Here is a 27,211-nt window from a genome sequence, read left to right as displayed (position 1 = left end):
AAGTCATCAGCACTGCTTTGGTGCTGTCGATGGGGCAAGGAGAATAAACAAACAAAACTCAGCCAGAGGCTGGTGGGCTCTAACCTCTGAGAAAATCTCCCCCAGGCTGGGGAAACCTTCCCATGAGGCTGAGCTGCACCGCCCCCCCCCCCCCCCCCCCCGCCCCAGCCCAGGGCACTGACAGACTGATGTGGCAAAGGGTCCGGGTCTCTGCTTTCTCAGCTCTGTGCCCTGGGGGGGATCTGCGGCCCGGCAGGGAGCTGCTCCGGATGGAGGTTCTGGGATGGTTAACTTGCTCAGCTTTTTATTCATTCATTCTACAAGTACTTCTGAGACATTGACTGCTTGTCGGGCGCTGTGCACTCTGCTGGAGAAATAGCTGTGACCAAGTCAGATGATTTGCCTGCCTTTGGCGTGTCACCGTTGAGCAGGAAGGACGAGCATGAAGCTGAGGAGGGCAAGCGACCTAGAAATCCTGGGTGCCCTGGGGGTGCTAAACAGGAACCCGCCTAGTGCACGGCCCAGGGATGTCCTCCTGAGAAAGGAGCCCCTGCAGCCAGGTGAAAGGGGAGTGTGAACTGATGGGTGGAAAGGTGGTTTCAGGTAGAGGAGGAGCAAGGGGAAGGGCCTTAGGCTGGAAAGAACTCGGCACAAATGAGAATCTGAACGAGGCTCCATCAGGCTGGGGCAAAGAGGGATAGCGTGGGAAGGTCCTGTACCAGGTAGGTTACCTTGACACGGGTGACCTCCTCCCTCTCCTCATATGTAGCTCTGACAGGGCCCAAGGCCAAGGTTCTAGCACCCCTCCTTCTTCCCAGCTGACCATTCAGACTTCAGGCTTCCCACACTCATCCCTACTTGTCTGTTTATGTCTGTTCTTCCTCCCAATGACTGGGTGGAGGTAGCTTGGCAGGTCAGGCCCTGGGGTAGCAGAGAGAACCTGGACCTGAATTTGAATCCCAGTTCCAGTCTAGCAACTTGAGAACCCCGTGCAAGTGACTTCACCATCCTCAAGGCCTCAGTTTCCTCACATGTTTAATGAGAATAACAATCCATTCTCCAGAAGGATTATGTTAAGGGATGGTTCTCAACATCCTTACAGTGGCCCATTGAGCCTGGCATACTAATCAATTCTGACCTCATGTCCCATCCGCTGTCCTCCTTGTTTGCTCAGCTCCAGCTACCCTGGCCTCTGCTGCTCTTCACATATGCACAGGGCCTTTGCACCTGCTGTTCCCCCTTACCTCATCACTCCCTGCCTCCTTTCCTGCTTTATTTTCTCTCTGCAACACGTACTGTATTTGTCAGGGTTTTCCAGAGAAACAGAACCAATAGGATGGATAGATAGGTAGATTTATTTTAAGGAATTAGCTTATGCATGGTGGAGGCTGGGAAGTCCAAAAGCCACAGGGTGAGTTGGCAGGCTGGAAACCTAGTGAAGAAGCACTGACGCCTGATGCTGCAGTTCTAGTCCAAAGACAGTCTGCGGGCAGAATTGTCCTTGACAAAGGAAGTTGGTCTTTTCCTATGAAGGTCTTCAACTTATTGGATGAGGCCCACCCTCATCCAGCTATTATGGAACATAATCTGCTTTACTCAAAGTCTACTGATTTAAATGTCAATCTCAAAAGCATCTTCATGGAAACATCTAGCATAATGTTTGACCAGATATCTGGGTACCATGTCCTAGCCAAGTTGACCGAAGTCACCATCATAAGCGCATCCCTTGTTAATCTGGCACCCACAAACATCTCCTTAAAGCATACTCATAACATACGGTTTAACAACAGATAAAGACAATAACAAGATCATAATTCCACCTCATGTGATACAGCGATCCTGCGTACAACCAAAATGCCTTAATGCCTTCTCCAGATGAGGATGCAAAGCCTTTGGGTGATGTTTACTCTTCTCCTTGATATACCAAGCTTCGATACTATCATGCGAAGTTAACAATACTTAAATACTGTGATACAAAGTCACTATTTCTTATGCTAGGGTGGAAAAAAGAAAAAGAAGAGAGAGAAGAGAATGTTTCCTACATACACACATAGTCTCAACAAAATAAAGAAGAAATACTCTCGACAATGAGTCTTTTGTTTCTGTGACTTGTCATGTGCTCATAGCTGGTATTTATAACTACTTTCTTCTACTTCCACTACCACTACTGTAATGCCTTTACCTTGAGCGAGCACCTCAGCTGGTTTTGGTTCACACTTGGAGGGGTGACCCAGACCTTCATTCCTGAAGGCTCTGGGCCCTTAGTGGTCCTGCCTGGATTGGGTTGCTGCAGTTTTCCATTGATGTTCGTTAATCACAGGGCAGGGTGATACTGAGAGGTGCCCTGAGGGATCTCCTGTGCTCCAGACGTGTTCTCCTCTACCTCCCTGTGGAGTAGCAGGCCATTTTCCCTGCTCGTCAGGATCAGTCACGCCAGCCAGCACAGTGACTCCCTTCTTCACCTGTTGATTCAGATGCGGGAGGAGCTCAAAGTGGCCTGGGGGCAGTCTTGATCCCCAGTTCAATGGAATCATTGTTCTGTATGTCTGACATGCCAGACGCTAATACTTTACTGATCATTTTGTTTACTCCCTGCAGGTAAGCCCAATGAGAGCAGGATTTTGGTCTGGTCTGTCCCTAACAAAATTCCCAGCATCTAGAACCATGCCTGGCACATGGCCGGTTGTCAGTAAGCATTGCTGAGTAGGTCAGGGCCTTGGCTGTGATCTCCCGGTGCTTCAGCGTGGGTGAGAAGTGCTCATCATCCACCTCAGAACCTCAGTCTGAAGGCCAGGTCTGTCCCAGGGAGCCCAGGGTTGCAGAATGTTCTCTGACCAAGGGGGTCCTGCCGCCTCTCCTCACACTGACAGTGCTGGGCCAGCACGTGAGCACAAGGCCTCAGTGTTCACCATCCCAGCCCACTCAGGACTGTTTACTAGACTAATCTGGAACAATAAACCTGTCCCCACCCTCCTGGCGCCTGCCTCACTCCATCCTAAGCCTGTGTTTGAAGATGTGTTTAAATTCTGGGCCTACACTCAGCAGGCGCCACAGGCTGGCTCCTGGCAGACAATCACTGGCGAGGGGGGCAGCACTGGGACGCTCAGGTCCTCCTGATGGCTCTGTCTCCACCCACAGCCCTCCGGGGGGGAGCGAGGCGGCTCTAGCCTCCATCCAGTGTTTGTTATTTCATGTCAAAGCTTTCTCATAAACATTATCCTAGAGTGGGACACGGAGGCTTTGGGCAAAGAGGGTTTGTTATTCTAAAGTGGCCGGGAGCAGAAGGCGTGGTGGCCCAGGAGTCCGTGAGCGGCGCCAGGCTTGGGAATTCAGGGTGAATGGGAGGGAGGCAGAAATCAGGACAAGGCTCTCCCATGCCTGTGCACAGGGTCTTGGAGGTCCCACTTACCACACCCTCCACTGTCACAGCCAACTGGGATACCTGCCTCTGAAATGAGCTCCGCGCAGGTGGAAACCAAAACCAATTCATCCACCACCATCCCTGCAGAGAATCGACAGAAAGTAAAGGTTTGTTGAATGAATGACTAAGTGTAGCTTCCCTATATCTTTTGGAAGCGCCGAGAATGCTTATGAAGAAGCATGTATTCTTTTGAAGTTCTAGTCATGGAAACCTGGTCTGGAGCCAGACAGATGTCATTTCAAAGCCCAGCTCTGCCCTTTACAAGCCACGTGGCTTTGCGCCCCCTCTGTTTCTTTGCCTTCCTGTCTATGAATAGGGACACCATCCCGCCGGCTGTCTCCCAGGGAGAGCAGAGGGAAGCCCCAGAGGGCAGTGGTCCACTAAGAGGATGGGTTCCAGGGCTGGCCTGCCCAAGCCTGAATGTGTGTCCCATCCCTCACCAGCTTTCTCACCTTTAGTGAGTTACGTAACATCTCTTTGCTGTAGGGTTTTTTAAAATCTATTCATTGGAGCTAATACTAAACTTAACTCAGAGTTGCTATAAAGCTTAAATAAATTAATATAAGCATAGAAGATTCCTGACACATAGTAAGTGCTCGATAAACATGGCGATCCTGGTAATGAACTTTGAAAGATGCAAACAAAGGATGGCTCCAGGTGGGAGGTGTGGGGAAAGGGCATGTGACTCGGGTCAGCGATCCTCCTTCTGAAACAGTTCCTGAAAATCTGCTCTTCGACAGTAAACGGTGAACAAAGAGGCAGGCTTCCTCCCTGACCAAGTTCCTGGTCTACACAGGCAGGAAACGGGGAATCACCTGAGACGGAGGCTACGTGGGCTAAGTGCCAAGACCAAGGGAAGCACCAACCCCCGCCTGGGGGTCAGGGGAATCCAGAATGATGGGTTTGGATTTCAGTCCCGACCCCACGACACTGCCTGGGCCACACTGGGAATGCCTCTTCAGTGATCTGATCTCAGTTTTCTGTATGCAGCATGCTAATAATAAATACTCCATGGCTATTTCTGGCTATTTCGCAAGGCTCCAGGAAGAAGACAGGTGTGGTAATGTGTGTGGGATGAATGTGGGCTGTGCCAGTGAACATCCAGAATCCAGCCCCAATCTGTGGCACCGCAAAGGGTCTTGGGCCGGGCGTCAGGCTTGGCTTTGAGTCTGCTCTGCCCCCAGCTGCCTGTGTGGGCTTGGGTGAGCTCTCTCTTGCCCACTTTGGGCCCCTGTCTCCTTTCCTCTTCTGTATGGTGAAGGCACAGAAAGAGATCAGTGGTTCTCAGACTGGGCTCCAGGGAACCCACGGCCTCCACAAAGAAGCCTTGGGGGTCCCTCCTACAGTGGAGCATTGAACTGATAGGACTTCAGGCTCTAGCTTGTCTCCTCACATCAGTCAGGAAAATTTCCATTTTTATCTACTCCACATACTGAGTTCCAAGTAAGGTTCCTTTAGAAAACAATAACAATAAAAAGGGATCCCATGGCCAAAAAAGGTTTAAAAACCACTGGACCAGATGACGTATAGGGGCCCTTCCAGTTCCAATCTGGCAAAGTTCAAGTCTGACTATTTTCTTCCGAGTTTTATTTACCAAGCATTTCTCCAGCTCTTACTACATACCAGGCCTGTTCTTTGCACCCTACAGATTGTACCACACTTAACTGAAACACCTCCTAGCTTCACAAAAGCCACATGATTGCGGAAGTGACTCCATGTGTGTAGGGAGGCCCAGGGGAGCCATCTCCCCTCCAGCCAGGTCTTCTGGGCACCCGAACGGGTGACCTCACCGCAGTCCAGGTGGTGCTGACTCTGAAGAGCTGCAGGGGTATACAGCGGCAGGGTGTGGTCACGGGAAGCCCGCATATCCCGCCCCCCCCCCCCCCCCCCCCCGTTCAGAGACGGAGAGTACTCCGGCTTGACATGGACACTTTCAAGCGAGGCATGTTCCGTGTGGGAGGAAGTGCCTGTTGCCTGAGTGATGTCCACGGCAACAGGGCCACTGCCTCCTGTGACTCATCACGGCCACCGTGCTGCCATTGACACTCTGTACCAGGTGACTGCAGATTGAATTTCAGAATGGTTGCCAGAGCCTGGAGAAGGCCTGGAGGTGGGGTCTGACCTCATCTCCAGCCAGCTCATTAGGGTAGCGGCCTGGGCTGCTGAACCCTAGCACTATCCAGCTCCTTGCCCACCAGAAACAAAGATGGGAGGGGGTTGGCAGAGGTGATCTCTTGAGCATGGACTTGGCCTCGTTGTCCATGTCAGTACTTTAAGTACCTTATTGCATGAGCTTTTCTGTTCAGATTATGTATTCCGGAATCATGTGACTGATGTCACTGGTGGGGACTTCTGCCACAGGGTAGCAGCATGCTCTAAACGCAGACAGAGTGCCAGAGTTCTAGGGGCTAGTCTGGAGGGCTTAATGAGTAGCCTTGAACTATGAAGTGGCTGACCTCAGCAGGTGGCACTAGGTGGCACTAAGGTGCTAGGGAAAGGATGGAGTGACATCCTCGCTTTACCGGGCACTGTGCTGACATCTGCAGATACAAAATGAATAAGATGCAAGTCCCATCCTCACGAAGCTCAGAGCCTAATGAGAGAGCCAGGTGGCTAAATGGTGGTTACAGTCTAATGTCCCCGCCGCAGTGGAAAGAAGCACGGCGGGTCACTTATGTGCCACCACACTGCTCTCAGTGCAACAGCACCGAGCATTTGCTCAGGTGTCCGGATCCGGTTGCAGGTAGGCCCTGCCGGGCTCAGCCGGGCTTACTCGCGTTGCCCGTTGGCTGGGCTGGGATGGCCTTGGTGGGACAAATGAAGCAATTCATCTCTGCCCGGCCTCCAGTGGGCTTGCGTGGGCTGCTGTCAGGGCAAGGGAGGGACAAGAGGAGACAGCAGCCATTGGTGCTTTTCAGGCCTCCGTGCGTAGTGGTTACTCATCCCATCGGCTATAAAGCAAGTCCAGGGCAGAATGTCAGAATGGGAGGGAGCCAAAGAGTTCCATGGCCAAGGGCATGAATACATGGAGAGGGTAAGATTTGGGGCCATCACAGTATCAGTCTGCCACACAAGGAGACTGTGGGGGCCCCAGAGAGGGGCCTAACTCAGCCCCCAAGTAGTCCAAGAAGCTTCATGGAGAAGACATTTGAGCAGAGCCTTGAAGGCCAAGTGTGAATTTGCAAGTGGAGAGCAGAGGCAGGGGGTTTTCCTGAACAGAGAGCATCATGTATAAAGCGCAGAGACAGAAGAGTGCTGAGTAGTTGGGTATTTGGAGACATGCAGGCTGAGTGGGAAATGAGGTCACTGACCACAGCAGGTCCAGGTCACTGCCTTGCAGGCTCTGCTGAAGAGGTAGGCCCTTATTCTGAGGACAGGAGGCACTTGTGAAAGTTTTGAGAAAAAAGAAAAAAGAGGGAAGACAATCAGATTTTTTTAAATTTTTTTATGTTTATTTATTTTTGAGAGAGAGCAAGAGAGAAAAAAATGAGAGCAAGGGAGGGGCTGAGAGAGAGGGAGACACAGAATCTGAAGCAGGCTCCAGGCTCTGAGCTGTCAGCACAGAGCCTGACACGGGGCTCGAACTCACGAACTATGAGATCATGACCTGAGCCGAAGTCAGATGCTTAACCAACTGAGCCACCCAGGAGCCCCCGGATTTGTGCTTTGATAGAGAACAAACTGAGGGTTGATGGAGGGAGGTGAGTGGCAGATGGGCCAGATGGGTGATGGGTATTAAGGAGGGTACTTGTGATGAGCACTGGGTGTTGTATGTAAGTGATCAATCACTGAATTCTACTTCTGAAACCAATATTGCACTGTAGGTTAACTAACCAAAATTTATACTTAAAAGAAAGGTGACTGTGGCAGAAGACTATGGGATGGGGGAGTGTTGGGGGGCTGCAGGGAGGGGATGGGTTGCAGTGGGCCCAGTGAGAGATGCTCAGGGTGGTGAGAGGCCAGAGACTGTGGTCCAAGATGGCAAACAGATAATGTGCAAACAGAATGAGCAATGAGGACTGGTGGGCAGGCTGGGGCCGGGCAACAGCAAGGACAGGTGGCCTGACACTGTCTCCTGACCTTCTGCACAGGAATTACAACAGCTTTTCCCTATATCGGTGCTAAAGGGGTCTGGGATATGCCATCACATGAAGCTACCTCCAGTCCCTTCCCCTCAGGGGCCTCAGTTCCCCCCATCTAAAAATGGGACATTTTATTTTTTTAAAAAATTTTAAGTGTATTTATTTATTTTGAGAGAGACAGAGTGAGCAGGGGAGGGGCAGAGAGAGAGGGAGAGAGAGAATCCCAAGCAGGCTCTACACTGTCAGTGCAGAGCTCGATGCAGGGCTCAAACCATAAACCGTGAGATCATGACCTGAATCGAAACCAAGAGTCAGACGCTTAGCCGACTGAGCCACCCAGGCGCCTCTAAAATGGGACATTTCAGAAGATTTCTCAGGGCCCTCTTACCTTGGGCAGGCCGTATTCCATTAGACCCATGGTCCCCATGCCAGAAGCAATCAGAACACTAATGTCACCCCCATGGAGCCTGTTAAAAATACACATCCTGGGCTTCACCTCAGAGATTCTAATTCTGGGCATGAGAACTGGGGTATCCGATACGTTCGCATAGCACCCCCACGTGATCCTGATGCCAGGCAGGTCTGGCTAGAGCGCAGCTGTATTCCCAGGGCCTGGAATGGTGGCCAAGGGCACAGAGGAGCTTCAGGATACATGCTGAGTGCCAGCAGGGTCCTGATTCGGAGAGGCTCAGCTCCTAAGGCCTTTGCCTGGAGTGAGGGTGACTTCTGGAGGAAGGGGCATTTGGGTTGGGCCTTGACATCTGAGTAGGTTTTTGGTTTATTTTGTTTGTTTGTCTTGCTTCGTTTACAGTGCTCTTGATTACCAACTTAGTCTGTGCTCATTCTAGAACTTTCCTAAGCACAGGAAAAGAAAGGAGTCAAAAGAAAAATTCACCCATCATTCCAAAACCCAGACACAACTAGGGTCTCATTTTGCCACGTTATTAGATAAGATGTTGATAGCCAGAGCAGGAGTGGGGACCCATGTGGGCCAAGGACTGGAGACGACAACAGGCTAAACACGGTGGGAGGCCAGAGGAAGCGTTCGGGCTGCACCAGCCGGTATCAGGCCCCACACGCCTTCTCCGTCTCAGGGCCTGTTGCCCCAAAGTCCAGAGCGAGGAGGGCCAGGCCTGGAGGTGTCAAGGCCCTCAGCCAGGGGTCCTGAGCACAGCCCTTATTCGTCTCTGTTTCCCCTGCACAGGTGCTGTTTGCCCTGAACCAGACCCTGCTGCAGCACGAGAGCGTGCGAGCAGGGAGCCTGCAGGCACCCTACACCACGGAGGACCTCATCAAGCACTACAACTGTGGGGATCTCAATGCTGTCATCTTCAACCACGACACATCCCAGGTGAGGCACCTCTCCTCTCCGTGGATAGCTTTCAGGTCCCCAGTTCCAACGGCCAGGCCCATATGAACCTATGAACCTACCTAGCATTTATTAGATACCTACTATGTGCCAGGTGCAGGCAATCTTCTTTCTGCCATGGGAACCAGGACCTATTGGTATTCCATTTTACAGATGGGAAAACTGAGGCTCAAGGAAGCAAAGAGATTTGCCCAAACCCACACCACTTCATTGTTGCGTTCCCAAGTAATCAAGAGCAGCACTCGAGTCTGGTGTGTGTGGGAGAAGCTTAACCTCTAAGAATGGGGAGGTTCTGAGAAGTTCAGCTCACAATCTGGGGAAGTTAGAGCCCAGGGGGGAGAACAGCTCATGGTGAGACCTTGCACTGGAGTCCAGCTGGGGGCATTCTGTCTTGAGTCAAGTCCTGGAGGAAAGACTACCACAAGCTGGGCAGAAAGTGAGAGGCACCCTGGGGAGCTGAGCAGGACTCCTCCAGGTGTGTCCCCGTTGCCCTCAGTAGAAATTCCAAGATACTTCATCTAGCACTCGAGGCCTTCTGGGTCCTGCCCTCTGCTGACCTTGTCACAGCCAGGTGCCCCACCACATAGACTTTGTTCTGCTGACCTGTACTACATGCCGTTGACCCGTGTATGCCCCTGTGCCCTTATTCAGGCTCCTCCCTCTTCCTTTCCTCCTGCTTAGCCACAGTCAATTGTTACCTCCTCTGAGAAGCCCTTCCTGACTGCCTAGATGGAATTAGATATTCCCCTAGGCCCGTCTAGGCCCAGTGTGCTTTCTGTCACAGTGCTTGGTTAACCATTCATTCGAGAAGAGGCCACTTCCCTGCTCAGGACAGTGCAGCAGCTCCCCATTTTTCTCAGTGTCTATAATGGCCTCTGTGGCCCCGGGGTCTTCCCCCACCCCCGACCCCATGTCCTCTGCCCTCTGCTCACACCCACCGCTGGAGCCACATGGGCCTGCAAGCTGTTCCACGAGCACACTTGGCATGTTTCACCTTTGCACTGACTGTTCCCTCCTCCAGGAATGCCCTTCCCTGGCCATCACCACAGCTCACCCCCATCTTAACTCAAACATCACCGTCTCAGCGAGATGGGCCCCAACTCCCCGAAATAGAATTGCAGCCTGACCCCCCCCCCCCACTCTCTCAACCCCTTTGTTATGCTCCTCTTCCCCCAACCTCGCCATGGTCTTTGTCATCTTCTCACATACTTACGTCTTTTGATTCATTGATAAGTGATTGTGTTGTTTGTCCTTCCCCCCTAGAGCATGTGCTCTCTGAGGATAGGCATTTGCAACTGTTTTGTTCATCAGTATATTCTGATCAGCTAACGCAACTCTTGGCACAGAGCAGGACTCAGTAAATAGTTGCTGAAGGAATGAATGAAATTGTCTGTAAATACCAGGAACAGTGCGATGAAAAGAGATATGGGGCAGGAGGGCGGTTGCAGAGACAGCTGCCCTTGTGGGGCTGCCAGTCTCCTAGCAGACACGGGGACATTCCACAAGCAATGGCATATAAGTGTGATCCTTGCTCCAAGGGAGAGTAGAGGGTGCAACCGGGGCCTTTGGCAGGAGCAGAAGGTTAAATGGACTTGGGGCAAGAAGGAAGGATGCCTGCAAGGTGAGAGGTCAGAGAAGAGCCTGACTTGGCCACGGACAGGAGGAAGAGGAATGTTCCAGCAGAGGCTAGAGAGAGCAGAAGGAGGGGCGCGGGTTGGTCCAGAGGTGCAGCCAGGGACCAGGCCGAGAGGTTCTGTGTGTGCAGGCCACCCTCTAGACCCGGAGCTCCCTGAGGCAAGAGTGTGCCGCTCCTCTCTCTCCCTCCCAGTGCCCAGCACAGGGCACCGCTCAGAGTGAGTATCAGGGAACGGCCGTCAAGGGAGCGGAGGTGGGTTTGTGTTGTGCTCTGTGCAGTGTAGACAGTGAAAGGAAGGATCTGGAGACCTTGCAGAGGAGGCTCAGGACTCTGAGAGCTCCGATTCTGAGTCTGGGTGTCTGAGAGCTCTGATCCGGAGTCCTGCCCTGTGTCATCTGCTGGGAGAGAGAGAGGCTGGTGAGCACTGTGGCTGAGGGGACCTGGCCAGCACTCAGGACAGCCTGGCCATGAAGTAGCTGGGCTGGGCTGGGCAGGACAGGGCCCTGTTATGCCTGTGGCTGATGCTGAGCCCAGAGAGGGAGGAACGGGGTGACTTCAAGGCATAGTAAGCTCAGGTTTTCTTTGAGCTTGTGTCCAGAACCGCTGATTTGTCTCTGGCAGGTGAACTGCACTGGGGTCTCTGGGTGGTGCCCGTACTTGAAGCAGGACAGAGGGTGTGGTTGGATTGGCCCACCCAAGTTAGAATAGCACCCCAGGCTGCATTCCCTGTACCCTCTGGGTACAAAGGCAGGGAGGGACTAGACAGCCCCGTCCCCAGATGCAGAAAAGCCTAGAGTCAGGGTAGCAAGGCTACATCCAGTGCTCCTGTTCTGGTGGAGAAAGGGTCTAGGTGACATGGGGCTACATCTGTAGCTAGAGGCCAGGAAGGCAGTGGGAGGCTGAGGACACGCGGGCTGAAGGGGGACAGTCACTGCCTATAGTCAGGGAGGAAGTGGTAGTGGGGCTGGGCTTGAGAATGGAGTCGACCAGGAGGGGATGATGGGAGGCGCTGGCAGGCAGAGCAGGCTGCCTGGGTGGGGGTGTGGGAATGTTGGGGGGGGGTCCTGTGGAGAGATCTGCGGAGTGGGGGGCAGATCATGGGGGTGGGGGTGAAAATGCCTGCTGAGGGGCAGAAGCCCTGGAGCTCGAGCCGGAGAGTGATGTGGTCCAAAAGATGCCTCTGGCCTCGGTGCAGAGGATGATGAAGGGGCCTCTGGAGGCTGGGACGGGACAGGTGCAGGGCCCAGGATGGGAGACAGGGGCTGGGTGCCCCCCAGTCTTGATCTACCTTGCCTCCCCACCCCACCGTCCCACCTTCAGAAGTGGCTCATGGCTCGGCTTCCTGAAGCTCCCAGGTCGCTGACACCATCGATGCCCTGCAATCAGCAGGGTGACCCCAAGGCCCCTTCCCTGGGAAGCCTTGTCTGAGCCCTCAGCCTGTGTTAGGTGTGAGGCAGCCATATATTTATCATCCAGACCCAGACACTTTAGAGAGTGAAAGGTCAAATATAATTAAGAGGCTGAGTCATGAACAGGCATGGAGAAGTCAACCCTAGCCATGAACCTAGACCACCCTAGACAAACAAGGACTCATGGTTATCTGCTAGGTGTCTACTCCAGACTCCCACATCCCTGTCACAGCATGCCCTGACTCCCTCACTGGGCCGTGAGCCTCATCCAGGGCAGCCTCATCCAGGGCAGCATCCTAGGCCCATGGAAGTTCTTGGAAGGTGTCTGTTGGATAGATGGACTAAAGAGACGGAATGAGGCCATTGAGGTCAGTGACATCAGTAGACCTGGGCACTTGACCACCAGACCTGACGCTGTCCTGGTTGTAGGCCAAGGGAGCCTACGCTGAAGGCACTCCCCACAGCCCCACCGCAGCTCCGCCTGGCCTATCTCATCATCCCACCTCGGACCCATGGCTCTAAGGCCCTGGGGACCTAACATGTCCTCTTTAAACTTCTATGGTGCATCCTGCACTTAAACTTATCATGGGAGATTTAAGGCTCCTGACAAAACTAATGACATCATTAATTTGTTTCCCTCTCAGCCTGGGCCCAAACCCAAGTCCCATCCTTGGCATGGAGCCAGGGCCCATCAGCACGAAACATGCAGAAAATGTCAGCCAGCTGCCGGACAGCCCAGGAAACCCTGGTGGTTAGCCCAGCTCCCCTGTGGCTTTGACATTGCACTTTCTGGTTCTTGTCCTTGTTAAATTGTTTTGGCTCCCTAAGGAATGAATGGAGATTCATCTTTCCACAAATGCACATTCATGGTCAGGAAGCAGAGGAGACCCTTGGGAAAGGGGAAGGGAAGCAGAATGCTGCCTTCATGGCTCTCTGATGATTCTGAAGGCTTCTCTTTGTCATCTCCATCTCTACCCCTGCCCAAGGCCACCCTTCCCCGCAGCCTCTGCCGTCACAGGGGCGAGGTGATGAAGCCAGATCCGTCCCCAGGCTACTTCCACAAAGCTGACATTTAGTCAGGACTCTCTCTGTGCTATGCACTGTGCTAATAAGCACTTTCTAAAGCTGCTCTTACTTAATTCCTACCACAGCATATATTACTCCCATGTTACCAGTTTGGACACCGAGTCTCAGCACGAGTAACTTGCTAATTGTAGAGAGGCGGCCCAACTGGTAAGTGGCAAAAGAAGGATTCCAACCCAAGTTATCCTGGCTATCTGACTTCAGGACCCACATTCATCACCACCACCATGCATTCGTTCACTGATGGAGCAAATGTTTATTTCTTGGTATAACATCCTCCCACATTCTTTCCCACACCTGAGGAACCAAGAGGGCCATGTTTCCAGAAATAACCCTTCTGAGCCACAGCTCCTCCCCAACTCAGAAGCCTTTTCTAGCTGCATCAAGTCCAAATGTGGCCTGCTTTCTCAGGACTTCCGATCATCCCTTCCATCATTGGTGGAGGAGGTGAGAGCTCCATGCCTTCATGTATCCATTTGCCAAACAGTCCCCAGGCACCAACTCTGATTGGGCCCTGGAAGGACTGCTGCATACAGTTGTGCAGGTTGTGTACTGAACAAGTTTAGGTTACATTAGTCATATTGGTGCCTTGTCATCCCAGAACAGCGAATCAGGCCTTAATGGCGGAGAAGTCCCTCCCTTTCCACTCTGGGGAGCACCCTGGTCCTTGGCCAGTAGCTATCAGAAACAGACATCCCAGCAGATATCAGAGACAGATGTCCTAGCCCTGTCCAAATCCCTGAAGGTTCAGCCTCTGCTGACGTCTCCATTTTCCTCAGAAAGAGTGTTGACAACTTGTCAGTGGCTCTAAAAGCCACGTAGCTGGGCCTCATGACCCTTGGGGGCTAAACCCTGCAGGAATTTAGTCTCCTTATGCCAGACTCTCCATCTAGCTCACCCATCAGTCAGCTAGGCCTCATGTCCTGTGCTTTAGCCAGAGTTGATGAAGAGAGAGAAATAGACGAGGGGACTCCAGATGGAAGTCTGAGCACAGAGCTTGGAAGGTGGAATGACAATGAGGGATTATGGGGAAATAGTACATTCTGACTCACTGCCTCAGTTTCCTCAGTGGCCCCTGGCTTCTTCTCAGGCCCCACCCACCATGGGAGTCCACAGTCCTGGAACACCTGGACCCAACAACCAGGCTGGAAAGACAAGATGTTGGGAATGGAAGAACCCAGGAGGAGACAATGCAGTGAGGAAGGACAGAACAACTTTATGTTCAAGGTTCCAGAAACCTTACTGGGCACCTACTTTGGGTCAGGCATGGGGGCCCAGGAATGACAAAGGGTCTGTCCCTGGACTCAGAGAGCTCTCTGCCTCATTTAATAACATGTCAGTGAAGCTTACCCCCGGCCACATAACAGGGTACGGATAGTGCACTCAGAGCTGAGAAGTGTGGAAAGTTCCAAGCCAGGCTGTTGAATAAACCCTCATTATGGGAGGAAGCCACGGTCCTGGAGTTGAAGTTTTCAAGAATGGATGGAGGGATTTGGTTATGCCCTGGGAAATAGTGGAGCTGGGGGTGGGGAGATGGTAGTGGCCAACTGGGGCTCAGGCATGGGGAAAACCAGAGGCTATGACCTCTCCTGTCATCTCTGGAGGGTGGCCTGGGCTGAACACAGTCCATACAGCACCCACCATCACAGAGAATCCCCATCTTACACATGAGGAAACTAGAGCTCAGAAAAGTTAAGTAACTTGGCCAAAGTCACACAGTGTCAGAACCAGGCCTGAATCCAGATCAGCCAGATCCCGTGCCCTTTCTGCCGCACCAGGCAGCTGAGCTGACCCTCCAGCCCCGCTTGCTGACTTGAGTTCCTTGCACACCGGGCTGGGTGCGGGAGGCAGGACACTGAAGGAGCTGAGAGCTGCCCCGCCCCCCAGGCCTTCCGCATCTGGAAGCTGAGGGTCAACCAGGGAGAGACACAGGCGCGATTCGTGGGAGGCCGCAGCCCAGGGCTCTCCTCCTTGGGCTGTTACTTTGCTAGCTGTGTGACTTTGCACTTGTCTCTGGAACGTTCCACTCTTGCTTTTTTCACTTGTAAAACTGGAATGACAACTCCTCTCAAAGCATTTTTGGATTGATTGAAAGCACACGCAAAATGGATAGCCCCCCGTAGGGGCCACTTAATAAAGGTAAGTTGCCCGCTTGGCCGGGCTGTGTGTGCTTGCTCAAAGCCCACCTTGCCCCGGAGAGCACTGAAGGCAGCCTCTGTCTTGCCTTTACAGTTGCCCAGCTTTATCAACACCACCCTCCCACCGCACGAGCAGGTGACCGCACAGGAGATTGACAGCTATTTCCGCCACGAGCTCATCTACAAGAGGAATGAGCGGATGGGGAAGAGGGTCATGGCACTTCTGCGGGAGAACGAAGACAAGATCTGCTTCTTTGCCTTCGGAGCAGGTTTGGGCCGGAGTGGGGAAGGGATTATTTGCAGACTCTTTAAGGGCTTAGAGATTTGTGAGCACCTCCCCTGACTTCTACTTCAGGAAGGAAAAAGTAGAGGCCCAGAATGGAGCGGGAGAGGCCACACAGCACCGTTCTCCTGTTTCTAGCCAAGGGCTCCTCTGTAACAGGCCCGGTTGGCCGGAGTGACCTTGCCAAGGCCAGGACAACTTCTGTCGCTCATTCTTGCCCCAGGAGGCTGTGTTGAGAGCCCAGAACCGAAGCCAGCTCCCACTGCCCACCCAGTCTCTTGAGCCCCGCCTCTCCCACGAACCCAGCGACAAGCCCGTGAGCACCGTGGGGCCTGGCTGGGGAGAAGGCGGGCTCTGGCACCCCATGTCCCAGCTCCACAGCCCAGCCCAGCCCCCTCCAGGCACGTGACCTTGGCACACCACCAGCAAGGTCTCAGGCCCCTGGTCTGTGAATGGGCAGGACAGCAATGACTATTTGATGAATTGAAAATGTCTACCTTATGGAAGACTTACAAAGGTTAGCGGTAACATTTAAATAACCTAACGGTGGGAACTCAGAATGGCAGCGACCTTTCCCATCCTCAGCAGCTTCGTGGGACTTAATACAAGGCTTGTCATCCCACTGTGGGCCATGAACTTGATGCTTCTCCTGAGAGCTCTAGCCTCTTTGTGTAGAGGGAGGTCTAGATGCCCAGTCTCAGGGCTTGCTTGGCATCTCCCTCACTGTCCCTCCTTTCTGTTCCTCCCTCCTCTCCCTGACTCCTTCTTTCTTTCCCTACGGCCGTCTCCCATGCTAACAGCGATGTCTACGATGGGACCAGGGGATTGCATTTGCCTCCTTTATTAGTCAGCTTTTGCCCAAGAGCCACAGCAACAGAAATGTATTTCTTGCTCGTGTGGTTGCAGTCCACCTCCTGCTTTGTGAGAATAAGCCAGAGGCACCACGCCTGGGGATGAGAACTCACTACCACTGCCTCTCCGCCATCCCTTCCCAAGCCCCTTGCCTGTGCACTGCCTGCCTGCTCAGGCCAGCGCGGATTGGGTCAGGCAGTCCACGTACCCCTCTGTGACGTCCGCCTCCCCCCGCCCCGCCATGCAACCCCATACCCTTCAAGGGGAGAGCCAGGGTCCTCTGACTGTGCCCGTCTTCCCTCCTGTGTGGCCTCCAGCATGGAAGAGGCTCGTAGGTCAGCCCCTGTGAGGCCACACCTGCAGCTGGACAGAAAGAGTCCTGGCTCGTGTTGGGGCTGCCATGGCCCGGTGTGGCCTGTGGCAGATCCCTTCCCCTCTGACAGCCTCGGTTTACTTATCTGAACAGAAGTCATCAGAAAGCACTTGGGCCATTGATGATTCCAGGAGCTGTTCAAACAGTTTTCAGAGAAGAGAGGGATTCCTGTAGGAGAGTCTGGAGAAGCCGGCAGGAGTAGGACCTTGACTGACTATGTGGAGAGGGCAAGGCTAGCCTCCAGGTGCAAGATACCTACTGGGGACCTGGCATGAGTCAGGACAGCTTTGGAGACAGATGCAGGGGAGGGAGTGCTCCCAAACACACCCTCTCACTCACCATCCAGCTGCCACCCTAGCCCTCTCCCCATGAGCATCTGGGCAGTGCTCCTGCTCCAGAATGATCCCCCAGTGACTACAAAAGGGGAACCATTCCAAACCAAGCCAGCCTCCAGGCATCTCTCTAGGCCTAGGAGGAACCAAGCCTGATCCTTGAGGGAGTCCAGTAAAAGATCCAGCATTCCACATGGCCCACCTGAGTGGTAGGGCCTCCCTGCCCCACCTGTCCAGGGCCCCAGACCAGAGCCACCCAGGGTCTGAGGCTAGCTCTTTCCTGTGGGTGAGGAGACAGAAAGCCTGGAGGTGAAAATCACAGCAGCATGGGTGGCCCTGGATCCTGGCCGCCTTCTCCTAAAACCCAAGTCCTCGGAGACACAAATGTCCACTCAGGCACTCGGCCAGCATGCAGGCACCATGCCCTCCTCTAGCTTCTTGCCCATGTCTGAGATCCAGCTGGTCCCCGGTCAGTCCTGTTGACAGACCACCGAAACGACTCCTGTCCGTCTGCTCCATCCGTCCCCATCACCACTGTCCCAGTCCGAGCCTCCATCAGCTCTAGCCTCCTCACTGCAGCTCGGCCTTTGCCGCCTCCAGGCTGCTCCCCACAGCATAGCTGGTGGCTGCTGCTGGCTCTTATCTCCCACGCACCCTGCCTTGAGCTCCGGGAGGGCACACACCACATAATCATCCCGTGTTTGTAGTAACATGTAATAGGTGTCATGAGTGTATGGAAGAAAGAATGAGGGAAGGAACGAACAAGTGTGGGAATGTTGGCCAGATCCTCCCTTCCTGGTCTCCTCTGGGCCTGGTGGACAGGGCAGCAGGAACGTCAGGGCAACGTGAGCCCCACCTCAGCTCTCAGGGACCTGCTATCCAACAACAACAAGCCCAGAGCCATGTGTGGACCTTGCTGGCAGCTGCACTGGAGGCTCGGCCACTCCTAAAACAAATGTTCTCCCCCGCACTGCACATCCACCCTCGACCTGAGAATTTCAAAGCTGGATGCAGCCTCCAGGCTCAAGCCTGTCCACCTCATCTGAGCTCTGGATAGACTGAGGTCCCTATAGGTCAAGATACGGGTCAAGTTCATGGCAAGTCAGGGAGAGAGGCAGGGCTGGACCTCAGGCCCAGGAGCTATGATCCAGGAACTCTGTTCTCATGTGCAGTCAGGGAGCCAGCTGTATAGACCTGTGACGACCACTGTATTGTCATGGAATATGTCCACGCACAACCCAGAGCGAGAAGAGTCCATGCCTCCCTCTGCATTCTTATGGCCACGTGACTCCCAAGTCCCACGTCCTGTGGCAGCTGAAGAGTTGTGTGCAGCGCCAAGACCGGCACTCCTGGGCAGTGTGCAACCTGCAGATACCCCCACTCCCTTCTACACACCTCTGTCTGCGGGCCTCTGCAGTCGCATCTCAGCCCTTCCTAGACCATCGGGCACTGACTCTTCACCAGACCATCCTCTGTCTGGTCCTCAAAGAAGGCCCAGTGTCCCCAAGGCCATGGGAGGGAGGGAGGACCTATGCCACTGGAAATATTCCCAGCCGTCCCCCAGATGTGTCTGCTCATGCAAAGGTCTCTCAGTTCCAGGCTCAGTGGGTGTCTCTAGGAAATACCTTAGAAAACAGAAACATAATGATAAACACCTCTGCCTCGCCCCACCCCCCCCCCCCCTCGCCCCGGCTGGGGCTTGCCTGGTGTCTGAGCCAGGCCCCTGCTGGGGTCTGCCATTCTAGGCCAGCCTCAGGCTCCGTGGCTCCAGAGGAGTAAGCTAAGGCAAACAAGAGAGCCTCCACCTGCCTGCCCCCCCCAACCCCCGTGCCCATCCAGACCCTTCCTCAGCCCACCTCTGCTCCAGATTCCCTTCCCGAAAGCCCACAGGTACAGATGGGGATTTCCAGTGCTGATAGCAGTCTAGCTACGCCTCCTCTGTTCTGTTCTACAGAGAGATTCAGTACAAAGAGTAAGAGCTTTGGTGTCAGGATGCTTGTGTATAAAGTGTGGCTCTACCACCGTCAGCTAAGAGATGCTGGGAAAGCCTTTTCACCTCCAAGGGCCTCAGTCTCTCATCTGCAAAATGGGGATAATACACCTGCTTCATCAGGTTGTGCTAAATATGTTCATTTTAGATCACAGGATTAAAATTCTCTGCCATAGTGGAGAGATCCTTATAATAAAGACTCCTCCTATGTGCCAACCACCACTCCAGGCTCTTAGCCTACGTTACCTTTGACCTTCACAATAACACCACAAGATGGGTTTTATTATACTCATTTTGCAGATGAAAACTAAATCCCAGAGAGGAAGAGTGGCTTCCTCAAGGCCATGTAGGCAGATGTTCAACTGGAATCCTGGTTTCTAGGGTCCCTAGTCCTAGCCGTTTCCTCCATACATGGTGCCCTTGCTCTAGAATTCCTGAAATGTTGATGGGTTTGTGGGACGGGTATCGTTTTAGGTGGCGCATCCCACAGAAGAGTACTCTCCTTAGTGTTGTTTCTGTAGCGAGCCACGATCTGACCTCTTCTGGAGGTTACTCGGTGGGCTCAGGGGCAGGTGGGGTGTGAATATGCGTGACAGTTCTGACCAGGCCTGGGGGACATCTGGGGGTGACATCAGATAGAAGCCCTGTCCTCCAGGAGGTGGTTGTGGCCAGTGTGCAAACCCAGACATTCTGGAATGGCCCAGGCCACTGCCATGGAGAGGAGTGTCCAGGAGGAGGGAAGGTCCTATTCCTGACTACCAGCCTCAAGGACAAGCTGAAGGGTCCCCAAAGATCTTGTGCAGATTCTTGGATTTCTTCTGCTCTATAAACAACTTATAAAATAGGTACTAGGTGGTGAGTTTTTATTAACTAAATTTATTCAGTTTACAGGCTTATCTAATACTCTGAAATTATCTCCTTTCTACCATGTTTGAAGTTAAACATCTTTCGCTTAAAAAAAAAAAAGTGATAGTGATGTAAGGCAAAGGGACCTTTCAGAGCCCTTACTTGGTAAAATAAAAATTTGTAGCTGTATTGTTGGCCCTACGCACCCAGCTGTTCTTACCATGGGAGAGAATTGAGCATGCCTGAAACATGATGGAAAGAAAGACACAGGAGGGGTGAGGCTGCTCAGTGGGGAATATTACTAGCCCAGTCTTGCAAGAAGGCAGGAAGGGGGGGGGGGGGGCAGAGCTCAGGTAGAGGGTCTGGCCTGGGTAGAGAAGAGCACTTCCTTACCTGTACTGGAAGGAGGGAGGAGGCTGGCAGACAAGTCATTTGCTAGTGGAAAAGTAACCTGATGGCTTTCTCATCAGAGCTCCGCTCTGTAAGGTAGAAGGTGCAGGCATCTGCAGAGAAAGAAGAGGAAAGTGGAGGGTTCTTGGTTTCCCGAAAGAACGTTTGACATGAACGCAAGCAAGACTGGCCATAAGAACTGGCATGGACAGGGAGTCAAATAGCTTTCATCTCCTGGGACAGCTGGCATTGACTGGTCGTGGCTGCCCGGAGTGTGATGGTGTAAGGGGTGATAAAACCGAATCAGGGCTCAGCAGAGAAGAGGTCGTGATTGATTAGTGATGTGTGCCTGACCAGGAGTCGGGCACATGCCTGCCTTACATCTGTTCTGACTGCCTGGAACACAGACTGCTGGCTGGCATTTGAGGGCCCACGAACCCACGAACCCACAGTGGTCTCTAGTCATGGGTTGCAAGGTTTTCTACAGCAACGCTGAAGTGTAAATGTCAGTGCTGTCCCCCAGGCCTTCTCCTAGACTTTATCCTAGTACCCACTGCTTCATGGGCATCCCAGGGTATGTGAACCACTCCAGGGCAGGGTCCTTACCTCCTCAGAATGACCACCAGCTAGGGGATGTTCTGCAAAGACATAGTGGACCAAATCAGCCAGAATCAAGTTCACTATGTTTAGTCATTCCATTAGTCCCCCAGGCCTCAGAGGGATAGGGAGGTCTTAGTCCCAGGCACTAAAAGAAAATGACCATTTTGTCCCTAGCTCCAGGAAACTGGTCCTTCTTGAGATGTTTACTTATTGGCTAACCTGGAATCTGGGATAGAATAAGTAATGGAGGAGCTGGCAGAGCTTGGTTGAGTACAAGCCAGACTCAAAGGTGGACTGGATAACCGCTAGGGCCCATTCACTGAAAACCCTAGAGCCGGTGGTAACCCGTACATTCCAGAATCCTAAAGTGCTCTGATCTGAGTATGGTTCTACCTTCTGACATTCCAAGCCCTTTGATCCTGTTGTTGGAAGGTTGGTGGCCCTAAGAACCCCACATTTTGCTTTGATTTGCTTCAGTCACTCTTGGATCCCTTGGGAGGGTTTTGGAGCAAAGAGCCTTCCGGCACCTGGAGATCCCTCCCTGTAGGGCGGCTGCCGCCTACACCCACGGGAAGCAGAGGTCCAGGCACAAAGCGAGATTGGAAGAGTTCTTGGGCGGGCTGTGTGAGCAGCGAAGACAGACGTGGTAGCTGCTGCCCCAGTGCCCGCACACCCAGCTCGCCCGGCCTCCAGGCCGCTCAGCCTTTCTCACCCCAGCCCTCAGGCCCGTACTCAGAAACATGCCGGGGGGCCGGGACACAGAAGCCGATTGGTGGTGAAGCCCCGGGCCTGAGAGAAGGAATGGGATCCCAACGCATCAAACACCAGTAACATCTTTTTTATGACTAACAGCAGCAATAGCTGTCTGCAGGGTAGTACGATCCTGCCTGAAGGATCATATGACATCTATGTCCTCAATTCCTCTTGGAGGGAGACAGGGTGGTATTTATTATTCCGTTTGGCAGATGGGTAAGTCGAGGTGCAGACAGGAAATGAGAGAAACAGAAGCGGACTGAAATGTTGGTCACGTTGATAGGTCATTCTTACTGATGGCCAGTCTCCTCCCCTCAAAATGAAAACTCTAGCTGCTGCTTGGGCCCTCTGCTCTGCTGAGAGTGCCCTTTTCCTCTTCTGCCTGGGCTTTCCACGACCTTGGAGCTGGGCTCTCACAGCCCTGCGTGATTTCCTTATCACAGGCCTGCTTGTGCTGAGCACTCTGTCATCTCCCAGTCTAGAAAGGAAGGTAAGTCAGAGAAGGCTTCCTGGAGGAGGTGGGAACCAGTTAAAACTTTCCCGCTGCAGGTCCAGCTGCCTTCCAGCTCCTCATCATCCCCATAGTCGTCAGGACAATACCCACACCCACCTCCCTCCCACCTGGGTCCTCCACACGATAGCCTCAGGAACAGAAGCTCCTCGGAGCTCGTGGCGGAGCATAGGAGAGCAGCCATGTCCCGTGTAGGGCCTTTTAAACCTTAAAAACACAGGATGCAACGAACAGGCAGCACACGCCCAGCCACTTTCTCCTCTCCCAGGGGCACGCCCACGGCCTGCCACATTCCCCTCGCTGGAACACGAGGCCACAGCATCCGGAAGTGTTTCAGAATTTCCAACGGTGCTTCAAAGGGCCCTCCTCCCCACCATGTGCACATCTGGCAGCTGGCACGCCTCCTCGGGGCTGTGATCCTTGGCCAGAGTCACCCTTCATGTTTCAGCCCAGAGCAGCCAGCCAGCCAGAGGAACATCCCATCTGCTAGCCTGTCCCTAACTGGAGCCAACCCTGCCCTCTGGAATGGGGGAGAGAGGAGACTAGAGGACCTGTGTCCCAGGCTGGACCTGTCAGTGAGCCAGGGTCTACGGAACATCAGCCACGGGCTCGGCACTCTTGCCGGGCCGTGTGGGGAAGGCAAGAGGTGAAATGGCCTAGATAAAGAGCGTGGGCTTCAGAGCCAGCCTGCGTAAATTAGAAAGCTAGTGCTTCTCTGTAGAGGAAGTCGCCTGGGCAGACCAGGTACTTCACTTCTCTGATGTCAGATTTCTCCTCTCTAAATTGAGCCTGAGAGTCGGTGCGCTTGCACTTGTACTGGCCAGTACCTGGGGCAGCGCCATCACTGGATAATGTGACCTCTTGTTATTATGACTTGAGTCCTGGCCCCTCGGGGCCCACAGTCCCCCAGGGACAGGACTCCCCGCAGGAGACAGCAGGACCATCATGGGGATGGGGGGGGGGTGGCAGGGGGAGGCAGAAGTAGCCTCTGAGCCTCTGAGGACCCAGACTGGACACCACACAGAGACCTCCAGATCCAGCTTCAGCTCCAAGCAACAGTGAGGCTCAGGAGCAGCTTGGCCAACGGGAAGTTCTCCTGGGGTCCCGGGTGCTGTAACTCCAGGAAAGGAGCCTCTGGATGTTGTAGAGTTACCTTGGCCATAGCGAGCCCTGGGCCGGGCACCACCCCTGCAGTCACAGAACCCATTGCAGGCTCTGTCTCTGGGGCTCTCCCCCAGCGCCTCTTGGTGACCTTGAACCACTGCACAGCCACTGCTTGGGGCTAAGGCCGTGTCAGACCCCAGGAGGAAAGGCCTCCATGTCTGACCCATCTCAGGGTTCCCAAGGCCTGGGACATGCCAGGAGGTCCCAGCAAGGGCTTGCAGAGGAGGAGCTGCGGGCTCCAGGCCCCTCAAGGTGCAGATTGACCTAAACCCCCAGGACTTATGCCCTCACTGATGGGGTGGGGTACAGGCACCAGGCTTCCTCACCTCTAAACAATATTAATTGAAAGAGGATCTGGTCCAAAGAGAATGAAAAGGCTCAAACCCTGGAGCTTTTAAAAGAACCAAGAGGATTGGCTTGCAGGCATGGGCCTGGTGGCGGGTGGGAGTGCATGCTTCTAAGGGAAGTACACAACTGGGGGACGTCCTGAAGGGGACCCCCAAACTGGGCAACTGTCAGACAGGTGTCAGAGGCCCAGAAGCAGCTCCAACCCCAGAGGGAGCCTGCCCGTGCCCAGGGAGCCCCGGCCTCATCAGCTGCCTCCACAAAGCGCCCTTTAAACAGACACGCTCCAAGCCATGGACAGGCTTAGGCAAACCCCGGTTCTGCCGCCTTCTGTCTGTATGACACTGGGCAGGTTCTGGTGGCCTCAGAAGGATCCTAGTAAGGTCGGGTGAGACTATGAATCAAAGAGTCTAATTCAGTCTGACTTTTAGAGAAATGGCCGGCGGGGGTGCCTTTCTTGGTATTTGTATCTATCCTCCCATTATTTAACAGCAGAGCTGAGCTGACCAGCTGAAGGCTCAGGGCTCTTTGTTGCTAACATCCTGGGTTCTGGCAACCTCCAGAGAGGAGGAGATGGCAAAGGGGGCAGAATGGGGTTCCACCCAGACACTCTCAGCTCCCTGGAGGGTGTCTGAATCCCCTCTGTGCAAGCCTGACAAGCACTCATTGCCTCTCTGCTTACATACCTCCAGGGATGGAACACTCGCTCCCTTACAGAACTGGACAGTTGCCTGGGAAAGTGTTCTTCGGGCCCAGCTGAAACCCGCCCCCTTAGTCTTGTCCTGCTGCTCCGACCCTCACCACCGCCCACCTCCCCTTTCACTTTATATTCCAACACCCAGAATCACTGGTGGTGGCCTGCACACCCACACCCTTTTTCCCTTTGTACCTGTGCATGCGCTATGTCGCCTGTCGTGGAAGCCCTTCCTTTTCAGCCCCATAGCCCCTGGTGGCCCTCCCTCGCTGCTGGGCTCTCACTGCCCTGTAAGGGTTTGCCTGCCTGTTCTCCCTCCCCTCCCTGCACTGTGACCTCCTCCGGGGTGGGGACCATGTGTCTCAGTTCCTGGCACAAGACTGGGTGCAGGGGAGGCGTCATCCTGGCCCTTACTGAACAGAAAATGCCCCTGCCCTGCCCCGGGCTGGCTGGTGAAACAGGAGAAAAAGGACCCAGCTCTGCCAGTTTCCCAGGCAGACCTTCCTTGGGAGATCAGAAGCCCTGTGGTACCCCCAGTGTCCATGCATCCCAAGGTCCCTCCATGCAGCCCTCCTGTCACACTTCCTCAGGAAAACAAACACCTCTGTCACTTGACATCCGGCCAGCTAATCCTGGAAGATAGATTAGCATTTGAAAGTTTCCCTTGCATTAATTTCAGACAGAACATAAATATGAGCTTGGGATCCCTCCTCCAGGAGGAAAATGCTGGAAACCCAGCGAGCTCACTGGAGAGAAAACATGTGTACTGGTGGAGGGGAGCCCGTGTTACTTCGGAACCTTTGGGGGAACATCTGGTTCTCCCCTCTGCCCGGCCCCCCAACATTGTCTCGAAATCACCTTGTTAATTGGTGTATTCTTCTTGCTAAGTGCTCACACGCCTTTCCCTCCGATCTGGTGAACCCTGGAGAGGCCACACGTGGTTGACAGCTCCCTGCCCCCTAATGTGACCTCAGGATCCCTTGCAGATGCTAATGCTTCGGAGCGAATGTATGAGAGCGTGCCGTGAGCTATGACATCTCCGGATGGAAGTGAGCTCGGCCTTTTACCAGCTGTGTGACCTGGGGCGAGTCCTTTCCTCTCTCTGATCTCTCCTGTCCTTGTCTGGAAACTGTGGCGGTACCTCGACAGGTTCCCAAAAGGATGAAGTGAGATGACACGGGAGAAGCACCGTGTACCCAGGAGACTCACTCAGTAGGACTTTGTGTTCAGGTTATCAAATGATGGAATCGTAGAGGTGGGAAGACCCAGGGGACCATGTAGGGCAACTGAGGCACAGAGAGGGGAAGGACACTACCTGAGGTCACATAGCCAGTTGGGCTGTTGAGCCAGGTTTTCTGTCCTACCCCCAGATCAGGGTTCTTGGCTCTTGGTTCTTTGGTAAATGGGGGCTGTCAGGCTGTGGCCAGCAATGGGTAAAGGCTAGATCCAGCCTGTGCTCTGTTTGCTGAGCCTTGTGCCCTGGCACAGGCCTGCTTACACCTGGAAGAAGGGGAGCCTTTTCTCTGCACTAAAACGTCATGGGGCTGTGCCCATGAAGAGCAGGACACCTTCCCTGTTTGCTTATGAATGTCCCTCAAGTGGCACCCTCGCTTGTGGGCTTAGAGAGATAATCACCACACCAGCCCCACCTCCTCTAGCCCTGGCCTGCCCCCTCCCCACTCCATGTATGTCTCCTCAATCCCACTCATCCCGGGAGTCCTGGCTACATGAATTCCTCCTCCAGGAAGTCTTCCATGATATCCTCAGATCAGTCTCTCCTCTACCATGCATGCCCCTTGTTTTCATCTCTAGGTTCTTTTTCTCTTCTTTCCTCTTTCTTTCTCTCCTCTATCTCTGTCTCTTTGTATCTCTGCCCTTGTTTTTGTCTTCTTCTATCTCTTGCTTTCTGTCTCAGTGTCTCTCCTTTTTTCTCTCCCTCCTGAGGTCTCTGTGTCTCTTACAGCCTATCTCCCAGCCCCTCTCTCCCCACTCTCATCTGTCTGTCCTCTGTTTCCTTGTGTCCTGGTGCTCTTTTCCTCTCTCTGTCTCTCCCTGAGGGTGTCTCTCTTCTCTCTCGGCCTCTGTAGCCTCTTCTCCCCTATTCTCTGTCTTTGTGGCTCTGTGTGCCCTACCCCCTCACTGTCCTCCCTCTCTTTCCTTCTCTCCTCACCCATGTAGCCTCTGCAGATGAAATGGAACGTGCCTTCCTGCAGAGAGCTGGCCAGAAAACAGCTGTCAGTGCTGGAAGTCGCTGCTGAGCAGTGGCCAGGAGACCCCAGGAGCCTGGGCAAGCCACGCAGGCTAAGCCCCAGTGCTTTGGGGCCCCTTTGGAAACTTTCCACACCTTCCCTCCAGGTTCCAGGATGGGTGTGGTGACTTTTTCAGGATTTGTGACCTTGGAGGCAAGCCTAAACCCCGTCTGCCAGCGTCTGGGGACAGCAGGCACTGGGCCCTGACTCAGGCTGGTGCAAGGCCCAAGCTCCTGGGATTGGCGGAATCTGCAGGAGCATCACCAAGCGGCCGGGCGGTGGCGACAAGGGGAGGGGATCTGTGAGCTCAAGTCTTCTGGGGATAGAATGAGATCACGGCAAGGATGTGGAGTAACAGGTTTTGTCATTCATTCATTCAGCAAACATTCGCCAAGCCGCCACTGTGTGCCAGAATTGGGCTTAGCGCTGGGGTCGAGGATGAATCAGGCATGGCTCCTGCCCTCAAAAAACTCACAGTCTCCCAAGTGGCTTGCTGGGAGCACATTCTGACAGGGGCGGCTCTGGGGTATGGGAAGATCATTCCAGCTGCAGTGCGGTAACAAGGAAGACTGTGTCTGCAGTGGTTCCGGGCAGAAGCTGCTGGTGACCTGGGCTGGTCAAGCATGGTTAGGAGGAAAGATCAGGGGCACTCCAGTGATTGGATGAGGAGGGAGACGAAGAGTCGGGACAC

General features: G+C 53.7%; 1 protein-coding gene across 2 annotated transcripts in view; it reads left to right on the top strand.

Moving 5' to 3' along the window:
* Window positions 1–27,211, top strand: part of TRABD2B (TraB domain containing 2B) — a 217,586-nt gene that overhangs the window by 169,223 nt on the left and 21,152 nt on the right. For both annotated transcript variants that reach the window (XM_027059252.2, XM_027059253.2), the window contains exons 3-4: window positions 8,708–8,854; window positions 15,233–15,407. In XM_027059252.2, coding sequence (XP_026915053.2) covers window positions 8,708–8,854; window positions 15,233–15,407 — 322 coding nt within the window. The remainder of the gene's footprint in view (window positions 1–8,707; window positions 8,855–15,232; window positions 15,408–27,211) is intronic.

This window comes from Acinonyx jubatus, chromosome C1 (genome assembly GCF_027475565.1).
Source record: "Acinonyx jubatus isolate Ajub_Pintada_27869175 chromosome C1, VMU_Ajub_asm_v1.0, whole genome shotgun sequence".
Lineage (NCBI taxonomy): Eukaryota > Metazoa > Chordata > Mammalia > Carnivora > Felidae > Acinonyx > Acinonyx jubatus.
The sequence above is the reverse complement of the archived record's forward strand: the minus strand, read 5'-3'. Positions and strand labels throughout refer to the sequence as shown.